Below are 15,807 nucleotides of genomic sequence, written 5' to 3'. Positions count from 1 at the left end.
TTTTCAAATATAACAACTCTCTCCTCAGATCTAAATTTGTAAAAATAGTCGTTTTCATTTCCAAAAAAAAAAAAAAAAATTAAAAATGAAAATTTATTAAAATTAAATTAAAAATAAAATAATAACAACAATTGCATAACGAAGGCATTTTTTTCCATCATCGAATCATCGGTATGTTGATGAATTTATCGATTAAATAACGAAAAAAAAGAAGAATAAAAGGGTGATTTAGATCGTAGCTAGTGTTGGAAATCTGTTTTTGTTTTTTCGCTGAAATAAACAGATTTGTTTGTTGTCTTTTTTTTTGTTGATTTAAGATTATGATGAAAATACAAATTACATACATATTATATAGATAATAAAGATCTAATCAATTGTGAAAGTGGAATGAAACGAGAACATAACTACGATATAACATCGAGTGAAAAAAAAACATATCAAAAAAAACAGATTGGCCAAAAATGAACAAAAAAAATATGATGATGATGATTATAATGACGGTATTGACTGTTTTTTTTTTTTTTTTGCTGTTTGGCACAAAACTTGTGTATCTTCTATGAATCAATGAATTGTCTTTTTTTTGTTGTTGTTGAATGGCGCCGTTGAATATATCACACACATTTGAATGTAAAAACATGACTGATGATGACTTTCGTTTCGTTTTTAGCAAGAGAATTTGAGAGAAAAAAAAGGAATCAAGGGTATATAAATATTGGATTATCACACTTCTGATTCGAGTGAAAAATTGTGGAGTGAATCAGTAGAAAATTCAATTGATAATTGGATTTTGTGTTGTATCATTGACCGATATGGGCATAATATTTGCAGGTTTCAGATGTGAATATGGTGAATGTGGTACACCAATCACTAGAACATGATGTCGATGCCAGAAAAAACGCCACATTGATTTATGATAGCCACGAGCATCTAGATCCCATATTCGAAAACATTTTGCAACATGTAGCCAGGTTTGAAAATCTCTAGAATTCATTTGTTTTATATAAATAACATATGTTTGATGATGAGCAGCATTATTGCCCGAATTTACATATGAATCGGTGTCATTCCAAGAAAGATTTATTAATGATGATGATGATGATAATGATGATGGTATAAAATCATTTTCACATGGATCTTTTGAATGATCAACTAGACGTGCTGCTTTTATCATTTTTTCAATCATTCGTTCATAATTATCTTTTTTTAGGCTAATTAATAAAATATATAAATTCAATGGATTAGATCATCTAAGTAACAAAAATAAAAGCAAAACCTACCTATCTAGATTTCGCATACGAACATATGGCAATGTATTGAAGGCATGTTTTTTGAAATAAACATCTTGAAAATATGAATTCATGTTGATACCAGAAGAACCGAAATGATATGTACGAGAAACATCCGGTACGATACATTCACGATCATGGCGTATATCTGGTAATCGCATCCACATATCCCAATCCCAAAGTTTTTCCGGTGTAGGCCATCTAGTTTCAAGCTCATCTTTATAAAGTTTACGACTCAATATCCATCCCAAACCGGGCATAGTTTCCACTCGATACAATAAGCTTGGATCCTGACTGGTGTGTTCATAACCTTGATCATTCCAAGCAGATACACAATATAAACTTGGATCTTGTTCCAACAATGGCATTGTTTGACCGAAATAGCTAAAAAAATCTGGTGAAACATCGAGATCTTCTTCAAGAATAATCGCATATTCAGCATCAGGAAAAAGATTAAATGTTGCCGTTAAGCTAGCTTTATAATGTTGAGATATTCTAGCATTTTTAATACCAATAGGTGTATGTTGAATTCCTAAAAGGTAAAGAAAGAAATCAAACATTTTGAAAAAAATCATCACTCAACATTCTTACCTCGAAGTCCAAATAATTTAGTCACTTCTAATGGTTCTTCGAAATAACCGTCAATAAAAATGGTTATCATGGATGGATTACAACCACGTGCCGATAACAGTGTACGTAACATTCGATAAAGATATTGTGGACGATTCGATGCAACTATCGATACCGGTACACGTGATATACGTTCATATTCGGATTTTTCATCATGTGATACCCGAGATAGTGAAGAGAAATCAATCATAGCTGGATCATTACAATTACAAACAGAACCATATCCTTCAATACGTGAACAGAATGATCGCCGCCGACGATTTTCTTCCGTATCGGACCATTGTTTACATTCGGATTGATCGCTTGGTACCAATGGTACCGTTGCTTGTAGCATAACTGGTGCTGCCCAACTATTGAAATCAGGAGATTTAGCATAAGCTTCTCCAAAAACATTCGATGAAGATTCGCTCTTATCACCATCTTGTGTATTTTTACGGACAACAAAACACCACATATCACGCCATCCAATCTGATGTGATCGTTTGGAACCCATTCGTTTCAATAAATCACGAGCAGCTTGTTTCATTTGAAATGTTCCTTCATCTTTGATGGCGAATACAATTATTCGACCATCGGTAATTAGATTGAGAAACAAAGACATAGATTCATCTTCATGTGGTGAATATGTATCGAATAATCTTTGTGCCATAATTGATCCAGTTGATTGATGTAATACAAGTACATGAATTCCACGGCCTTTTGTTTCATCGGAATCATCTAGAATCTAAAAAAAATCAGCAACATTAAACCATTATAATTGTAATGGCAAACAAATCAACAATAAAAACTTACAGTTGTTCCATCAACCATAACATAAACTCTAGATTGACTGGATAAAATTTCCAATTCCAGATGTCTTGATGCTATCTGACCAGCTTTATTGGCTTTATCATCATTGTCACCGATATTGTTATTCGATTGATCATATGGAATAAAATTTGTTCGTTGTTGTCCATCAACAATGGATGTATCGAATGAAAGAAAATTTGTTGCTGAAGAATCCGCAGATGCACCACCACCATCTAAGTGAATGATTTCAAAGACAACAAAAAAAATTATTGAATCATCGAATAAATTCAAAAATGAAAACAAAAACCAATAACAACTTACCAGCCAATGGATTAATTTGGCTAAAAATTGTTTGTTGATTATTTCTTAAACGATTTGTTGTATCGATTATGAATAAAATATTCACGATCACAGTGGCAATTAAGACTACCAAAAAAATAAACTAAACGATAAAAGAAGAAAAAAATTAGAGTAATCAACACACACATCATTATATATACTTTACATAAGATCAAAAAAAAAATAGCCAAAGTTTTGTCGTGTGATACACATTTCCGGTACAACAACAAAAAAAAAAAAGAATCACAATGGACAGAAAAAAAACTTTTTTTTTCTCTTTTCTCCAAAAAAAAAAAAAAAAAACATTCGAATACATATAAATGTAAATGTTATACTGTGTGTTTGTTACAGGAATGTGGTATCTTTATGTATCACATTTTCTTGTCAATAAAGAAAGTTTGGAAATTGAATTGAATCGACAGTAATAAAATAAAATAAAATAAAAATTGACTGTGAAAATAAATTGACGAAATATAGACAACTATTTCTACCGTAATAGGAATATATACACAAAAAATTCGAATAAAAATCAACAAAAATGAAATGAAAACTTTTTTCAGAAAAAAAAATTATGCACCGACACCATCATCATCATTATATAATTTGTAAACCTCAAGCAGAATAGTTTGTCAACATTTATGAACAACAACAACAACAACAACAACAACAATCAACATGATGAGATGATAATGATGAATATGAATAATAAATGGAATCAGCCATTCTAACAAATTGTTTTAGTTGTGGGTGTTGATGTGTTGGTGTGTGTGTGTGTGTGGGAGGGCGATAAAATAAAAACAATATATCCATCATCATAAACAACACAGTAGACAACAACAACAACAACAGCGGTAATGAATAAAAATGATTGAAAAAAAATGGTATACGGTGGGTAGTCTAATCATCATGACGGTGATTACCGAATGGACGATTTACGGCGATGATGATGATGATGATGATGACTTTGAATTGTAAAAAGAATATAATATAAAAATCGGTTAGTTGTGTGTTGATTTGGTGGGCAAATGGATGGATCCAAATGGTACCCAAGATAATAATTTTTCAAGTAATGAAAAGATTTTTTTTTCCATTTCAATAAAAAAAAATCAATTCGAAATGTTCAAAACTTTTGATTACTTTTGGCTATAAATTTGAAATTTTGTATCCAAGAATGAATGAAATAAAAAAAAACTGACCAATCGAACAAGCCAACAATTGCGCAAGCGTTGAATGAAAAAAAAATTGGTTATGATTTTTCATTTCAAAACACACACACATTGAATATGATGGGCATATGAAAAAATTTTTTCGAAAATTTATTTTCCTCGAAAATTAAAATTGAAATTTATGGATTTTGTGTATAACACAGCACAGCACAGCACAGTAGGAAGTAATGGACGCACAATAAACACACGCAGAGAGAAAGGATAGTGGATAATTTCAATTCCAAATTTAATCATTGAAAATGCTGGTAGCGAAGGGGGTGGTGGTGGTGGTGGAAGATGAGATTTAGATGAAAAAAAGGGTTAATAGCCAAGCAAAACAAAAAAAAAGAGAAGTGAAATGCATTTATAATGATTCATTTCTCTTTTTTTTTCATTCTGATGACAACATCCCAAATGATCGATTTATATAAAAATTCATGATGATGGTAGCCATATGCCATAAATACAAACATTGGAGACATACATACACACAAACACGAAAATCAAACCCAAACATCGAGTGTCCATCGGAAAAAATCCACTTTTTTCTAATGTAGAATAAATTGACGTTAACATTATACCATTGAACATCATACCACACACACACAAACACACCCGAACAAACGACAGATAAAGAATTGAATTCAATGAATTTTCTTGAAGAGAAAAAAAAACTTTTCAATTCCAGAGAGAGAGAAAGAGAAATTCTTGATCAAAGAGAGAGAGAGAGAAAAAAAGAATTCAATTCTTGATGATGGTCAAACAAAAAAAAAGACGAGAGAATATTTATTGCTTTGAAAAATTTTTTTTTCAATTGAAACGAACGAATTTTTTTCCGTTCGTTTGATTCGTGAAAAAAAGGTCCCAACGGTGTATTTAGCTGTGCCAATTGTTGTTGTTATTCTTGTTGTTGTCCATTACACAATAACAAAACATACACACAGACAAACAGACAATAAGAAATTTCATTTTTTTTTTTTTTTTTTTGGTCGGCTTTTCTCTGAGTGCGTGTGTGTGTGTGTTTGCGAGGGTGAAGCTTGAATTTATTGAATATAAAAATGATGATGATGTGAAATACATTTCGATATATGAAAATTGTGTGTATCATCACCATGAAGATGATCGATCGATCGATCTAATATTATTATTATTATTATTGTCAGACATTCACAGTCAGAAAAAAACGAAAAAAAAAATTAACGTCATCTATTAGAATTCTATCCATCTAATGTTTCTACTACTACCAAGAATTTTTCCATCATTTTTTTTACCGAATAGTGAAAAATTTTTTTTTTTTGAAACTAATGGTTACCTGAAAAATTTTAGCAATCATACGACGTGGTAAACGAAATGGTAGCAAACGTTTTGATTGATTTTTTGAATGTTGTTGTTGATGATTATGATGATGATGACTTTGACAACAACATAATAATAATGTCCACCACATTTGATTATTATTCGTTGATGATGATGATGATGATGATCTATAATGATTATGATGATGATGATGATGATAATGTTTCATTGATTGAGATATTGATTTATTTTCATCTTTAATCAGTAGAAGATCCGTTGATGATGATGATGTAATATAATCATGTAATTTTTGTTGCTGTTGATGATCATAAGGATGTGTTGCTGTTGGCGATAGTGGTAGTGGTGGTTGTGGTGGTGGATGATAATAACATGGCGATGATGATGTTGATGATGGTAATGGTGAACATTGATACAATTGTTGTTGATAAGGATGGTGGTTACGATGGTGATGATTCATTTTATGCTCAAATCCGTATTCATTATTCGATCCACCATCATCACCAATCATCATCATCGTTGTTGTTGGTGGTGGTGATGATGATGCTATTTTAGTTTTATATCTTGTCATATTGTCACAATTGGATTTTTTTTTTCAATTTTGATTGATTAAATGATTAATCAATTAAAAATTTCATCATCATTCATTGGCATACAAGAATTTCCATTGATTATTAACGAAATCGTGGCCAAGGGACGGGCGGCAGTTAGATCCAGATTCCATTATATTCGACTATTTTGACTACTTGACGAATATAATATAACAAATTATATATCACAGGATTTTTCATTCTATAATCAAATTTTTTATGATGATTTTAAATTCCTGAAAAACAAAAAAAAATAAAAAATTTAATCAATAAAAATTCAAAACCAGAATACTTTACTTTTCTGTGTGTATGTTGTTTGTGAATTTCTTGTTTTTTTTTGTTTTTTGTTGTTGTTGTTATTGCTTCCACACACCCCGCCAACAACAACAACAACAACAACATTAATTTTTTCTCTCTCATTGAAACAACACAATGAATATCAGGAGAAAAAACCAGAAAAAAATTTGCATCTGTTTTATGTTATGTCATAAAAACCAGAATTATAATAAAGAAATACAATTCAAGAGTGTCTGAATCCGTTTTCGTTGTTTATTCTTGATGTTTGTTTCTGATTTTAGAAACAAAAATAGAGAAAAAAAAACTTTAGCTTATTGTTGTTGATGCTTGATGCTTGATGATGAGCTGATATGTTGTCAACCTCAGTCATATACCTCGTTCAGTCATACTATGTGTGTGACAAGTTCATAACCCAAAAAAAAAAACAAAAAAACAAAAACAAAAACGAAGCATTTACCCTTGATCGAATAAAAAGAGATTAACCATCGTTCTTTTTCTCAATTCTCATGGGTAATTTTTCACATTCAATGATGAAAATTTCATCACTGGAACAAAAAAAAACGTCATCATCATCATCATTATTGTCATAAAGTCGAAATAGTGATGATGATGAGAAAAAGTGTTTTGCTATTTTGAAACAAAATGTGTGTGTGTGTGTGTGTGAATAGTAAAACTAAAACTAAACAAAAAAAAACACACCAAAAACGATTCTGTTTATTCCAATTTTCCTACACGGCAAAAAAATGAATGAATGTTGATCCAGAATCGAAATGAATATTATTATTATTATATGCACACTGCGTTACAATATCCAGAAAAAAATAACCTATTTGAAACAAACAAAAAAATCTATCAAAAATCAAATCAACAGAATCGAATAGAAAAAAAATCCAAATAAATTTCACAACAAAACAGGGGAAAACAAACTCATATGGTATATATACACACATACACACACACACACACCATTTCACTGACAGGCACATTCATTTGAATGAATCTGATTTTACTAACAACTAAACTTTTATCGAATCGAAAAAATATCAAACAAGAATATTCAATGATGATGATGATGATCAGTAGAAAGAATATTTTCTAGCCATAGTCAGTGAGAACAAAAAAAAAACAATAAGATGATAAAGATATTCTCTCGTTATTTTTTTTTTTTTTTTTTTTGGCCATATATGAAAGTTGTGAATATGTGTGTGTGTGTGTGTGTTGAAATTTATGAGCCTTGAATAGTGGAGAAAGTGCTCAAAAAAAAGAATAAAGTAAAAGAATTCTAAACACACAAATATATGTATAGAATATTCTACATGTCTAAAATATTGCTAAAGTTTTTTTTTCTATTCTTGTGTACGTAACATGAAGTGAAGAAAAAATTCATGCAAATTCATTTTTTTTGCTGGTGTGTGTGTGTGTGTGTGTGTGTATAGACATGAAGTTTTTATATTTATTTTTTTTTCTTTTCGGGTATCAATATCATCGATATCGATGAACGATTAGGAGAATTTTTTGTTTTTTGGTTTTCGTTACAATCAAACAAGCAGATGTGCAATGAGATAGATAGAAATCGGTCATTCATTCATTTTTTTTTGGGTCGTAATTGAATTGAGAATGTTGTTGATTTTAGGTTTTTTTGTTCTTGGTCGATTCTAATTTTTGTTCGATCACATATAGAAACAATGTCAATGTGGGCTAATTGATTGCTTTGATTGGAATGTCCATAACGATTCTATCCATTAGTTTGTGCGTGTGTGTGTGTATGTGTGTGATATAATTTGATTTGATTACTATACAGAGAGAATGTGTGACAACGATGAGTTTTGTTTTGTGGTGTGACTAATAGTCATTTTTTTTGGCATCGATATACATTCGATTTTCAGACATCAAAAAGCTACTAATTGGTGATGAAAGAAACATTTTAACATTCCAATCATATCTTTGATGATGATGATGATTTGAATTGAAAATCAGCAACAATGATGACAGTGTTTTTTGTTGTTGTTGTTGTTGTTGACACAACACGAATAATCGATAACAAATCAACAACAATCAACATCAGAAGCACAAAAATAAAACAAAATTTGTCCAAATTTGAATAATAAACGTAAACAAAATGTTTTTTTTTTTGGATTTAGATCCAAGAAAAAACTCTAGAAAATAGCAGTGATCCTAATTGAAATATCATGTTCATCATGATCATACCTGACATATAATGTGATGGTAGTGGTGGTGGTGATGGTCAAGTGGTTGAGTCAATCTCATTTGCCATTTTGATTTTGATTTTTGTTTATTTTCATTACATTTAATCTAAACATAATTATTATCGTTGGTTAAATGCATTTCACATGTTTTCAGTTTTTCATCACATCCAATCCAATCTATTGAGATGGTTCGTAACCGAATTGGATGAATAGAATTCAAAACATAAAAATCAAGTCAATGATGGCCAATCATCATCATCATCATCAAGTCACATAACCAAACAAAAACATAAACAAAACTTTTAATCGAAACTAAAATTCAGTGTATAATAATAATAATAATGGTTATATATTGTGTGTCGTTCGTTTACAACAACAAAAATTCGAATTCCAAGAATCCAGTATCATCATATATATTGAATTGCAATAATCGATTGTATCGAACAAAAAAAAAATGTTCATCGTCTGATGTATTTTTTTTTTTTTTTTTTTTTTTTGGTGAATATTATTGAATGATTAATGGATTCAACAACTTATTCCCATACATCACAACGTTTAGGTTTACTGTAAAATTGTGATCAAATGAATGCAGTGCAACCAAAAAAATAGAATAAAAAAAAATAAAGTAAAATGAAAACCAATCTGATAGAGATATCAGTGACTTTTTATTCAATGGAATCGATGAGTACCACCACCACCACCATCATCATCATTCAGTATTAATGATTATATGTGCTGTATACAGAATGTGGAAGAAAAAAGTAATTTTTCAACGTTGTTGATATAAAAACTTTGGAATTTTACCCGTCAATAACAACAATAACAACAACAGAAAAAAAAATTCTTAGATTATTTTTTAATGATCATCATCAATTCATATATATACACACACACAGAGAGAGAGAGAGACAAAATGTCGATTATGATCAAGACAAAAGAAAACGAAAAAAAAACCAATCAGCAATGAAGTCAAAAAAAAAAGAAGTTGATGATCAAGGTGTGTGTGTGTGTGTGATCAAAGAATAATTATTGAATCTCTGGATAACATTTAAAAAAGTGGAAAGAAAATCATCAAAGCTAAATGTGTGTCTGTGTGTGTGTGTGTGTTGATTGATTTTTTAGTTTCATTTCTGACAGGCATAAAAACTCCTTCTTTTTTTTGGTTTTGATGATGATGATGAAACCAGAACAGAACAGAAAAATTCAATCAATCGAAATTTCAATCAGTCATTTTGTTGTTTTAATCATGTTTCGGTCATCAACATTACAATTTGAATGAATCTGAATCTGAATCTGAATCTGAAATCAAACAAACACAGTACCATTTGACATGATTTGTGTGTGTGTGTGTTGTGTGCGTGTCAGTTTTCAATTCATTCATTTATTTATTTATATCCGGAGAAATAAAATCGAAGAGTATCACCTGCCACCTTTTTTTTGTATGTACAGATAGAGAGTAGTAAGTTATTGCTAGTAATAGTAACCAAATGGAAATATTTTCAAAGCGAAATAAAAAAAATGTGACATTTGTCATTTGTATATATGTTTTATACGACGTGCCTTTTATGCATTTCATCATTTTTGGTTATTGGATGTTGGTTGTTGATCATCAATTGGTTGTCAAATACCATTATAGTATTTTGACATTTTGAATCAAACAATATTCAACATTGTCATCATAATCAGCAGCAGGCAACGATAATTGAATTGAATCAAAATCAATATATATCGAATCGAATTATTATTATTAATAATAATAATAATGATGATAATAAACAGAGGACAAATCGAACCAAGCGGACAGATGTCATTCAAATATATCGACCTTATTATTTATATTATTATTATTATCGATATTGAGTGGAATTTTGATTTTGATTTTGATTCTATTCGATTCAAGGTATAGAAATCCTGCACACACAAACAACGAACAAAAAAAAAACTAGAATTTCCGCCGGAACAAACACACATACACACACACAGACACAATCACATTGATTGAATATTGGCAATATTCTTTATTTATTTAGATTAAAAAAAACATATTTGTCATCAACAACAACAACAAAAAACAAACATTAATGATTATTATGATCATGATGATGATCATTATTGGATTTAGAAAATTTTCATCCTCATAATAATCATCATCACTATAATCAACAATAACGATCTGAGCACATACACACACACACACACAAATGATAGATCAGTGTAAAATCATCAAATCGATTGATGGTAATCAATGTCATCATCATCATTAAGGAACAATAATAATCGGCAGCAGCAGCAGCAGCAACAACAACAACAACAAAACATTTACCATCCACATCCAATCATTATCTATCCAGACGAATAAAGCTCAGAGATAGAAAGAATAAGAAAAAAAAACAAATTTCTGTTACATTGAAAAAAAAACAAGACCATTACACTTTTTTTTTTGTTTGCCAATGAATGAATTACATTACACATTACACATTACATGGATGGATTTATTCTGGATCATCTTATTTCAATTTTTTTTGTCATTCGAAGCTACAATGTACCATCACCAACACCAATGTAACAACACAATAATGGCCATCATTTAATCTATATCCATCGTCATTGTATATTTTCCATTTCCATTTTTTTCGGTTATATGGAATTTATTTGGTTCGCTGTGTGTCTACACAGATCTCTGTGTGTGTGTGCGTGTGTAACTTTATCTATTTTGAATAATCATCATCATCATCATCATCATACTGCAGATGGGTAACCAGTAACCAGCAGTAGCAACCCAACAAAAAAAAACTGGTAAAGAACAAGAAAAAACGATCATAATAAAAATTGATGGCGCATCAATCATATACACACACACAGACAGACATAGAGGAAAAAATTCTTTATTCGTTGGTTATCATATCACTGATGATGATGATGATGATGATGATGTCATTTCAGTTTTCATTTTCATTTTTTCGTTCATTCTGGATAAAAATCTGATTGACGACAAAAAAAAAATTGGAAATAAATGGAAAAAAAAACGTTATCCTCGTAAAATCTTAGTTTTTGTCCATTTATATATTCTATAATCTATTACTATTGCAAATGATCAACGAATCGATTTGTATCGTATATGATGAACAAAAAAAAAACCATCGAATCCATTGGTCATTGATTTTTTTTTGTATGTTTTGGTTGACTGGATGAAAATCAATCTCTGTTTTTTTTAATGAGAAAAAAACAAACAAACTGAATCATTTGAACCTGTGTGCTTCAATCAACGTTCAAATATAATTTTCATTATTTTCATGACCTAAAAAAAAATCAAAACATTCATGTTTAAAAAAAAATGTTTTTCAACTTGCTAATATCGAGAAAAAAAAACATTAATCATCATGTGGATATATTATGGATATAATACGTGAATCCTGATGTCCAAATGTGAATGTTGTTCACACACACACACACATTACACATAATCAACATATTGGATTATTGGTTTTTTTTTGACTAACGAAGAAACAAAAAATCACAGCAACAACAACAACAACAAGGAAGAGATGTATCACTAGAATCAGTTTATTTACGCGGGTAAATTACAACATTGACAAGCACGAAATATTATTGTCGATGTTTTTTTTTCATTATCATCATCATCATCATTTATTGATTGATCAAACATTGATTAAACAACAACAACAACGACTACGACGACGACTACGAAAAAAAATAGACATATAAACAGGAATGGATGTGCTATTTTTAATATTTTTTTTTCTGTTTCTTCATTCATTCATTTTCAACATTTCATTTGGTTAAATAGACAGACACACACACACACACACACACAGAGGCAGCAATTGAAGAACCATGAATATATCAGTCCAAAAATAGGATTGTGCCACTATACATATATGACCTGGATATTTAGATAATAACGATGCTAGAACTAGAATAAATAAATAAATATGAAAAAATCAACCAAACGATTGATCGATTTGTATGTATTAGTGACTGTGATGTAATCACCAATATTCAATGAATTTTTTTGATTCATTTTTTTATTATTATTATTTCATTCCTTAGTGGTGCACCGGAAATTGACCGTAAAAAAAAGTAAATAATTTCTAGCATTCTGGTGTTAATGGTGTAAATGTTGCACATTGATTGGCTATTTTTTTTCTCATTTGGATCAAGTGAAATAAATTTTTTTTTTTTATAGCCAAGTCATCAGAAAAAAAAATTTCAAATTTTCAAATTCTCAATTACCGAGTAGTAGTAGTAGTAGTGGCAGTAGAAAATGTCTTTTCATTCACCACATTTGATTGATATTTTGGATTATTACCAATTTCTTCGATGACTATGACGACAAAATTTTTTGGAATCGAAATTTTGAGGAATAAATTTTCAATAATAAAAATACAAAAATGAACGAAAAAAAAACTCAATAACGCAGCAATAATAAAATGTGATGATGATTACAATTGAATCGAAATTTTTCATTACATTTAATCGTTGTTGAGTTATACATTTTTATTGTAGAAAAATTTTTGTATTTATTCCACATTATTCGATGATTCTATTCTATTATATTGGCGCCATTAATTTTCAGGTTGTAAGTACGTATTGTGAATACAAAATTTTTTTTTGTTTTCATTTTCATTTGAAAAACGAGAAAATTTCCAAAAAAAAAACCAAAACCAAAAACAAAAAGATTCCCGAGAAAAAAAATGAGAGAAATTGGTAAATAATGACCACCATATATATCCAACAATTTACATATAAAAATGTCAACAACTTTTACACATTAATGAATACAAAAATCGATACTTACCAATTCATTTTTTTTGGGCGAAAAACAGGACAACAACAACAAAAAACAGCAGAAAAAAAATCAATCAATTGAAATCTGAATAAAAAAAAGAAAGAAAGAAGAAAAAATTATTTTTAAATTATTGGAATATTAATTTTGCAATGTGTTTTGTAGTGTGTTGTATGTGTGTATTTGACTTTAATTCAAAAGGCGTGGATCGTTATTATGGATTGTCATCATGATGATCATGATGACAGCAATTTTTTAGAGCCATCAATTTGTCACGAACAAAATTAGGCCGTAGTCGTTTTATTTATGTATGGAAACAAAAAAAAAGGAGGCTAAACAGCAGAAACCCAATTTATTCAGGCTAAATTTAATCGGTTATTAATAACACAAACAACGATAATTAGCAACATTTAAAACACACACACACACACATGTAGACATGATGATGATGGACAGCTTCATAGAGAGGTACAGAAGAAAAAAAAATTAGATAAGATAAAACTGGTCATCATTGTCCACTAATCAGATGAGAACGTAGAGAGAAACAAAAAAAAATTAATAGTTTTTCACTTCTCGTTTCATTTCATCATTTTTTTTTTGTTTTTGTTTTAAATTGTTTTTGGAAATAAAAAAAAGTCGCCAAATTGCCCAGCTTTATAAAATTCAATTCAACTCAACTCAGCTCATTCATTCAGTGTTCATCCATTGGATGATGATGAAAAGAAAAAGAAAAAAGAAAAAAGAAAATCAAAACATTTTGCGTGACCAAAATGAACCTGATCATCATAATAGAAATAATATTTCATTATGGCTCAAATCAAATTCAAGAAAAAAAAACAGGAAAAAAAGTAGAAGTAGAAGTCTTGTTGTATTCAAGAACAACAACAACCATACACATAATGGTCAACATTCGATAAATGATGATTATGATGATGATTATTTTCATTCGTGACACATTTGATGATGAGTGGGGCAAATTCTGACTGTTTTTTTTTTTTTTTGCTTTACTTTACTTGGAGAATGGCTTGCTCACACTCAAACACACAAATGATCTTTGTATGTTTAAAAAACTACCATCCACAACAACGAAATTCAAGTTCGGATAACAACAACAACAACAATAACTTGCGCCCGAAATAAACGGATTTTTGTTTTTTCATTGTGTTTGTGTGTGTGTGTGTGTGCATGTATGGATTGTGTCCCTAATCAATCAATCAATCCGACCATCAATAATAATAATCATCATCACCTTTTTTTTAAAAAAAATATTAAAAACTTTTCATCATCATCAAATCATCATTTACTGAATAATAATCATCACTACTATTAAGAAGCGATTTAAAATAATAATAATAAAATGGAAAATTGAAAATCCTGAATCAAATTTTCATGTTGTTGTTGAACATTATTCTTCCGCATCATCATCATCATCCGCATCATCATCACTAACAAAAAAAAACAGAATTTGATTTATTCAACCATCAATGTGTTTAAATGGAAAATCAATTTTTTCATTTTCATCAGTGTTGTTTTCATAAAAAAAATCGGCTAAATAGTACCATCATCATCTTGTTGATGCCATCGTCAAACGAAACGAGAAAAAGCAAGAGAGAAATTGATTGAAAAAAAAATGTCAATACACACGCCATACAGACACGACATGATTGTATCTATGAATCGGTTTTTGTTTTTGTGTTTTGTTCGGGTTGAGAAACACAAAAAAAAATGATAATCGGATAGATTGGCAAGAAAAAATGAATGAATGAATGAATGGATGTCGGCTGCTGCTGCTGCTGCTATCTACTTTTAACAAGCTTTTAATCATTTTCGTTTTTGTTTTAAAGTATTTTTTCTTTTTTTTCCCATTGCCAGTTTTCCGGATCTATTCATTTCACGTAAATAGCCCAGATAGACAGACAGATAAAGATGGAGAGATAGCGAGATTTTGAATAATTCAATAAACTCGTTTATTATTATCGTCGTCGTTTAATACAATAAAATAAAAAAAAACGTAAAGATAATCGGTAGATCACGAAAATCAAGAAAAAAAAACGACTTGTCGATCAAGTCGTTGTGTTATATTGTTTCACGGCAATGGAAAAAATTTTTTATTTTTCGGTCAAAAGAAAATTATTGTCTGAATAGCGAAAAAGAAAAATCTGTTGATGATGATAATGGGACGAAACAGAAATTTTTGAAAATATGAAAAAAAAGACTTGTGTTATAACCGGAAATTTGAGCAATGAAGAACAGAATAGAACAGAAAAAAAATCTGGTTATCTATCCAATGGAAGAAATTCCATATTCTCGTATGAACACACACACACAAAATGTAGCCATAAT

The 15,807-nt window shown here is 29.7% G+C and overlaps 1 protein-coding gene across 3 annotated transcripts in view; it reads right to left on the bottom strand.

The window, feature by feature from the left end:
• Positions 1 to 57: 57 nt before the first annotated feature.
• LOC124495364 (protein O-linked-mannose beta-1,2-N-acetylglucosaminyltransferase 1) overlaps positions 58 to 15,807 on the bottom strand; it is a 33,862-nt gene continuing 18,112 nt past the window's right edge. Inside the window, exons 2-8 of one of the 3 annotated variants that reach the window (XM_075733668.1) lie at positions 13,477 to 13,551; positions 5,562 to 6,389; positions 3,027 to 3,147; positions 2,709 to 2,938; positions 1,878 to 2,640; positions 1,278 to 1,818; positions 58 to 1,208 (exon numbers count right to left, since the gene is read on the bottom strand). In XM_075733668.1, coding sequence (XP_075589783.1) covers positions 770 to 1,208; positions 1,278 to 1,818; positions 1,878 to 2,640; positions 2,709 to 2,938; positions 3,027 to 3,147; positions 5,562 to 6,134 — 2,667 coding nt within the window. In that variant the 5' untranslated portion in view covers positions 6,135 to 6,389; positions 13,477 to 13,551 and the 3' untranslated portion in view covers positions 58 to 769. Of the gene's footprint in view, positions 1,209 to 1,277; positions 1,819 to 1,877; positions 2,641 to 2,708; positions 2,939 to 3,026; positions 3,148 to 5,561; positions 6,390 to 6,450; positions 6,975 to 13,476; positions 13,552 to 15,807 lie in introns of those variants that run through there. The other 2 variants (XM_075733669.1, XM_075733670.1) reach the window with 2 other exon arrangements.

Source organism: Dermatophagoides farinae, chromosome 8 (genome assembly GCF_024713945.1).
Source record: "Dermatophagoides farinae isolate YC_2012a chromosome 8, ASM2471394v1, whole genome shotgun sequence".
In the NCBI taxonomy this organism is placed as follows: domain Eukaryota; kingdom Metazoa; phylum Arthropoda; class Arachnida; order Sarcoptiformes; family Pyroglyphidae; genus Dermatophagoides; species Dermatophagoides farinae.
Note: the sequence above shows the minus strand (reverse complement) of the source record. Positions and strands in the feature narration are given on the sequence as shown.